The sequence below is a fragment of the Octopus bimaculoides genome, chromosome 5 (assembly GCF_001194135.2).
Source record: "Octopus bimaculoides isolate UCB-OBI-ISO-001 chromosome 5, ASM119413v2, whole genome shotgun sequence".
NCBI lineage: Eukaryota > Metazoa > Mollusca > Cephalopoda > Octopoda > Octopodidae > Octopus > Octopus bimaculoides.
This window is the reverse complement of record NC_068985.1, coordinates 33,687,216-33,694,596: the sequence shown is the minus strand read 5'-3', so window position 1 is coordinate 33,694,596 and position 7,381 is coordinate 33,687,216. Positions and strand designations below refer to the sequence as shown.

At 34.5% G+C, this 7,381-nt stretch overlaps 1 protein-coding gene across 3 annotated transcripts in view; it reads right to left on the bottom strand.

Moving 5' to 3' along the window:
• Positions 1–7,381, bottom strand: part of LOC106869179 (beta-arrestin-1) — a 275,729-nt gene that overhangs the window by 19,701 nt on the left and 248,647 nt on the right. For all 3 annotated transcript variants that reach the window (XM_052968277.1, XM_052968278.1, XM_052968276.1), the window contains exon 6: positions 6,809–6,876. In XM_052968277.1, the coding sequence (XP_052824237.1) occupies positions 6,809–6,876 (68 nt within the window). The remainder of the gene's footprint in view (positions 1–6,808; positions 6,877–7,381) is intronic.

Genomic DNA, 7,381 nt, shown 5'->3' with positions numbered 1-7,381 from the left:
TGTGTGTGTGTGTGTGTGTGTGTGTGTGTGTGTGTGTGTACCTGGTGGGTATATTAGAGTATGTTGAGTTGTGGTCTGTATTTTTGAATAAGATTATTTTCCCTATTTATTCGTGCTTGGTCAGTGGTGTTGTCTGGGTATTGGTATAGTGGGAAATCTAGGAATTTGGGGGACTTGTTTTGTGCACAGAGATCTAAATGATCACTAAGTAGTATCTGTCTTCTGGTGGGATCCCTCAATTGTTGGCAGTGGACTGTCATCCTTTCTCTGAAGGTAAGACTCATTTGCCCTATGTAATTTTTGTGGCACCCTTCACACCTTATGGCATAAAGTAAATTCTTTGATGCACAGGTGAAGTTATTTTTTACGACAAAAGTGTGTCCCGACTGGAATTTGTATATTTTTCCTTCAATGAGGTGGATGCAAGTCCTGCAGTTAGAACGACCACATCTTTTGATGGTGGGTGGTGGGCTTGTGTTGGGTAATTTTGCATTGGTGAGTAGGTTTTTTAGGGATTTGGGTTGTCTCTTGCTTTTTATTATTTTATGGGTTTCGAGTGCTTTTTTTAGACATGGATCTTGACTCAGTAGTGGGATGTTCTTGTATATAATTATGTAAGCTTCTGCATTTCTTGGATTGTGTATTGAGAGATATGGGAGAATATTTAATGTACCTTGTGTGTGTTTCAGTTTTCGTAAGTCTTGGTCTGTTCTATTCCTTTGTCAACTAATGATGCTTGGTAATGTCTTTCTAGAAGAATTGCCTTTAGTTCTTGGAATCTTTTATTTCACGTTCTATAATTTGAGACAATTGCATAGATTCTTCTCGTTAGGTTGAGGGGGATGTTTGTTTTCGTGTGCTTTGGGTGACTGGAGGTGAATCAGTTGGTTTGTAGTGGATATCAGTGGATATCAGTTTCAATGTTGGTGCCTTTTTTTTTATAATAAATGTCAAGAAGAGGAAGTTGGTCTTGTAATTGTAAATTGGATATGGTTGTTGACACTGTTGATTAAATTTTTGAAATCATTGAGTTGGTCGAGTGTGTGGGACAATAGGATGAGGCAGTCATCCAAGTAGCGTTTCCAATTCTCCAAGAGGTATTTGTGGAAAGACAGGCTGTATTTTGATTTGGATTGTTTATAGATTTGTAATTCTAGGTAGGCATAAGTTGGGGCAACTTTAGTACCCATTGCAGTCCCTGATATCTGTCTGTAGGTATTATTATTAAAATTCAAAGAGTTGTGGTCATCAGACAAGCTATCAAGGATGAGATGGGGTGGGGGTTCAATGTGTTCACCTGCTCTGCTAGAAATAGCAGCCAAATCACCTATAATTACATTCTATCTTAAAGTAGAATGCATTACATAATTTACATAATGTAAATTCAGCTGGAAAAAAAAGATGGGGTTGCTACGGTTTGAATGACTTTGAACGTAGCCATGGCTAATTAGGACTAACTTGGAGGTTTGACCACATCCATTAAAAGGCTACTCAACTGAGATAGGCACAAAGTTTGACCAACAGACATGCTGTCTACACATTCTGCTTCTTCAACCACTACTACAGGAGGTTCAGTTCCTCAGCACTGACTGATCTACTTGCCTCTCTTCCTCTAGTCACCTGTGTTGAGTCTACATTTGAAGGCCCACTACAGATCACTATATCCAGTTCTTCTCTGGATCAGAAACATTCTGGAATTCTCTTCCTGGTCATGATTTTCTTGCAATTATTCAAGAATATCAACTGCATTATTTCACTAGTGTTGGTAGACCAGTAGAGACCATAGATGCAGCCCTCTGTTCCAGGAGAGAAGGAAAAGACACAAAGCAAACTGTGTAATAAGACCGGAAAGAACCTTTTCTTAAATATATTTTTGTACTGTGAGTGTGTGAGAGAGAGAGAGAGGGGGGCAAGATGGACAAAAAAGAAAGATGAGAAATAGGGAACAAGAGGAGAGAGAGAGAGAGAGAGAGAGAGAGAGAGAGAGAGAGAGAGAGAAAGTAAATGTTTTCAAGATCAACATCATAACTGACAAAATTCACGACTAAATTCATAGTAAGCAAACAAATTGTGTTTGCATGTATAAGTACACACATGTTTTTTTAAAAAATTGTTCTGAAAAGAACTTCCTGCAGCAGCAGATTTTAAACAAAATAAATTTCAAAAAAAAAAAAAAAAAGATAATGAAGACAATCACAATGGATTGAGTACAACAAAGAATATTCCCTTTTATCTGCTATTATTACTGCTGGTTCTGCAAGAAACCATTAATACTGTTGGCATTAAAATAATGAAAATAAAATGGCTACAGAAAACTGAAAAGACAAAGAATCCTTATACAGTGGATATTGTTCTTAATACAAAAAGTGACAGCAGTTTGAAGTTGATTAACAGATGATAAGAACAGAACCTTTGTTCTTGATGGCAGGAGATGATGAAAAATTTCTTTAAGAATTTGTGTGAATTTGAATAGTTCTTGAAAAAGCAGTATCAGGCAATCAACAAACAGCTTCTGTGAGAATCGAGATTCAGTGAAATATTGTTATAACTTTGTAAACAAGTTTTTTTAGGAATTCTAACAGCCTTCCACTCCAGTTTTGTCTTGGATATTATAATTTATTCATTCAGATCAACTTTTCCTTCGCTGACAAATGTCTTGTTATGACTTGTGACTAATAATGCATATTTGCACAGGCAAGAACAAACACCTCCCCTTTTTTTTGCCATACAACTGAAATATTACAAACATAACCTAATGTCAACATTCTTTTTTCAGTTACATTATGATGATATTTAAAAGTAACCAGCTGGATGTAGATTACTAAATTTTTGCATGTATAGATTTCAATGTCCAGTTAATATACAAGATATTTAAAATATTGATTTTTTCATATGCTATAGAATATATTCTCTGGTGATCATTTGTTTTGATTGTGTGTGTGTGCTTAGAAAATATTACATAACATGTCTAAATTATGGTCAAAGTAATATGGAAAAAAACCATCTCGAAACTTTGAATTTGATTAATGAAGTGAAGTAGTATGAAATTAAACTGATATTTTGATGGTGAGGGTTGTCAAAGCAGTATCTAGTTTGATATATCATAACTATTGGGTTTAAATTCTGCTGGATTTCACTATTTCTTTTATCTTTCAACGCCCCATAAAATAAGTATCATAATACACTAGATCTGATTGAAAAATCAGCCTCCTGTTTGGTTTACAATAAATTGATATTCAGATGGATAACAGAAAGTGATGATAATATTTTCAGATAGATAACATACCCCTGTTTACTCTCAAATAAAATATAATGTTTATACTATGGTGTTCTATTTCTCATTGTTTAATATAATGTTCCATGTATATTCTTTTGTGTCATTTGATCATTTTTCCTCCATGAAATTGGTGGGCATCACTCCTTTTTTTTTCGTTTGTTTTATATTAAAACAGATGGATAACAGTTGGATACACTTTTCTAACTCTTACCTTTTTAGCTTAATGTATTAATAACATTCCTTTTGCTTGTTATTTTTATTGGATTTTATGCTGCATATAACAAAAGAAAAATGTTTCCATTTCCTCATAATGATGAAAACAAAAAACGTTTTTTTCTCACTTAAGCTTGCAGGTTTGAGGAAGAAAGGTTATTTATATTTATTGGTAAGGATTGAGACAAAGATTGGTAGGTTATCGATGATCTGTATAGGAAATAAAAGCAAACATGTTCATGAAGTAGAGATTAGTTGAGATAACTAAAGATGAAACAGTCATTACTTCCTCCCACTGCATACCAACATATATCCTCTTTCACATTTATCTTTATTGAGCTGACATCAGAAAGAATAGTTGAATTTATCATTTCAATGTTTGCTTGTTTAGTGTCAAAGCTGCTGGCAGAGAAAGCAATATGATTATCACAATTTATTGAGATTTTGTTATTAATACAACTTTTCTCCCAGGTATAATTTTAAAAGACACTATTCAGGAAGGAAATAAAGGTCTAAGATTAATGGAATTTAGTTTATATATTGCAAGAATATATGACAGAAAAGACAGTTCTATAGAGAATAGGCAGAGAGACTGTGTGTAATGTTCAATGTGGGGTTTGGGGAAAGAAATATAATTTAAGGAATGAGAAACAGAGCTGCAGAAGTAATGAGATGGTTTATGTGGAAATGTTGCAGCAGTCAAGTACTGAGAGGCAGGCTCTGTTGTAGCAGTAAGGGTAATTATAGAAAGGGTATTTATATTTATTGGTAAAGATAGATACAAGGATTGAATGATGTTCTATATAGGAAATAAAATATAAATATATAAGAAGGTATACCATCACATTGAACTAAAAATTGGAAATTTTCAATGAAGGAAGACTATCAATTTCTAACATAGGCATCAAGACAAAGATTCTTGGGGATGGTATAGTATATTATATCTGACTGGTAGTTTATAAACCCTGAAAAGAGTAAAGGTGAAGCTGACTTTGGTGGAATTAGAACTTGGAATGTAAAGGGATGTAACTAACCACAGCAACACATTTTGTCCAACTCTCTACCAAGTGAAGAAAGTATACCAAGCAAGCAAATGACTTTCATCTAAATGTTGTCCCAAGTGCTAGATATAGATGTAATATTCCATGGAGTTGAGTAATAGGGCTTTATAGAAGTCTGCAGCTTCTGGTGCTTGGAGTGTTAAGAATACAAATTCCAGGTGAGAGTGCTGGGATTGGTTACTGAGTTCTCACATCTTTGCAAGGGAGGATCTGTCAAGTCAATAGGGTGATAAAGGTATGGGGTGATACAATTTTATTCTAATAGAAAATATTTGTTTTAGAATTGTTGAATGATCAGATTGTCAGATTTTCATTGGAAGATGACGTGATGATAGAGTACTTCTGTGCTTCCTCTTCGTATGTGTATATAGTTAGAGATGATAGTAGACTGAAAGTTTCTAATAAAGAGAAGGAAAGCAGCTGAAAGTCTTTAGGGAACATTAGATTTAATGAGGCAATATAAATGAACAGTTTATAGCCAACAGGGAAAGCTTAGGATTTGGGTGATAAATTTTGGGTGTAATCTGCAGAAATTTGATGGCTACATTCTGTTGTAAATTTTGGTAATACACTGGTTTTCATTTCCACATGCTTTTCAGAACTAGAAACTTCACACACACACAAACACATGTAGAAGGAGAGATATACACATGTATGTATTTCTATGCACGTAGAATGTGAGGTATACATATATCATTATGTTTGTGTGTGCGTCTGAGAGAGAGAAAGAAATGCAGAGGAGGGCTATTTAAACTTGTCTCATATTTTCATGCAAATTTTAATAATTTGCTTTAAAACTACAAATAATTTAATTGGAAAGGCTACAAACCGCAACACTCCAATACCTTCATACACCAACTGGTTCCAGACATGCTGCTCTAGTTTCAGTTAGTTTAGTTTTCTGATTTTATTTCTTAATTTCAAATAATAAAGTTCCAGTCAAGTACTGGAGTTGATTTAATTAATAATATACTTCCTACGAAAATTTCAGGTCTTGTACCGATGTTAGAAATCAATATTAATCATTTAGCATTCAGTTTATTCTATCAAATGTAATTTTTATTTATTCCCATTATTTTGAATTAATTATGTAACTTTGAGATTTTGATGATGTGACTGTTTATTTTTAGACTAACATTGTAGGTTAGGTGTGAGAAGCTAGATCTAGTTGGTATGAATATAAAACAGGTACAGTATTTTGGCTTCATATGGCTGGTTTAAATGCTAAAGGGTTGAACAATACAAATGACAATGGTGTTAGAAAGACGGGAAGAGTACTAAACTAAGTTTTATTTTTTCATAACTAGTTTGATCTGGAAGACAGCTAATTGGCAAAATTGCAAGAACATCAGACAAAATGGCTTGTGGTTTTTGTCTTTGTCTCTTGTATTTTGAGTTCAATTCCTCATAAGGTCAACTTTGCCTTTATTTCTGAGTTTGATAAAAAAAAAATGAATGCACCGGTCAAATACTGAAGTTGATTTGTCTCTATCTCTGTTTCATATGCTTAAACATAATAACATGCTCACAACAAGATGCTGTTTGGTCATCACAAAAGAAACAAAAGACCCCACAAAACAAGAAATGGAACTCTAGTAACATCTAAGACTATGGAATAAGGTGCATGAAAATGATGACATAGAAGTCATCATTTTCTAGAATATGGAAGAAACCTATTAATGTTAAGAGAACTTGTCTTTGACTTTTGTAACTAAAATTCAAGTTTGAGATTAGTAAGGAAACATTTCAATTCTCCTTTTCTTTTTTTTCCCCATATACCAAATTCAATTCATCTTTAGAAGATGCCAGTAAGAGATTTCCATGGTAACTTTCAACAAACTTCTATAAAAGAATCCAATAAGAAACTTATAACTGGACATAAAGAAAGGGTATAGATAGCTGACTGCTGGATTCATATTAAACAACTATATTAGTCTGATGACAGTCAATAATGTACAGGAAAAGCAGGTGAAAGGTTAACAGTTCATATTCTGTTACTGGTAATACGTAGTGTTCACAGTCAAGACATTAACTCAGATTAACTGTAAATACATGCCACAGAGTAAGAACAAGGTACTACTGTAAGCAGGAGTAGCACTGAGAAAAATAATGAATGTTTCATTTATTTGCAATGCTATCATGGTTACAATGTGCTAGGACTTATTTCACTATTTATAGTAGATGTAAATGAGATTGGAATAAGCTCCATCAAGCTGAATTTCTTTAGACACGCACTCCATATCAAATTAGTACTTACCGTTTATGTGGTTTTTCATCCACATGGTCAGCTACATAAGTCTTTAGTTCATAATCAACTCCACAGGGCTGTGAATAAAACAAACGGTTAGAAAATGAAAAGTAATGGAGAGACCCAAGTCCACAAGACAAAATGCATACACAAAGTTGCAATGTTTTAATGACAAGATGATCAATAAGTCATTAGGCGCAGGAGTGGCTGTGTGGTTAGTAGCTTGCTTACCAATCACATGGTTCTGGGTTTAGTTCCACTGTGTGGCACCTTAGGCAAGTGTCTTCTACTATAGCCTCAGGCTGACCAAAGCCATGTGAGTGGATTTGCTAGATGGAAACTGAAAGAAGCCTGTCGAATATATATATATATATATATATATATATATAGTGCCCCTGGACTGGCTCTTGTGCGGGTGGCACATGAGATGCACCATTTTGAGCGTGGCCGTTGCCAGTACTGCCTGACTGGCTCCTGTAGGATTTTCGAGCGAGATCGTTGCCAGTGCCCCTGGACTGGCTTGTGCGGGTGGCACATAAAAGACACCATTTCGAGCGTGGCCGTTGCGTGCAGGTGACACGT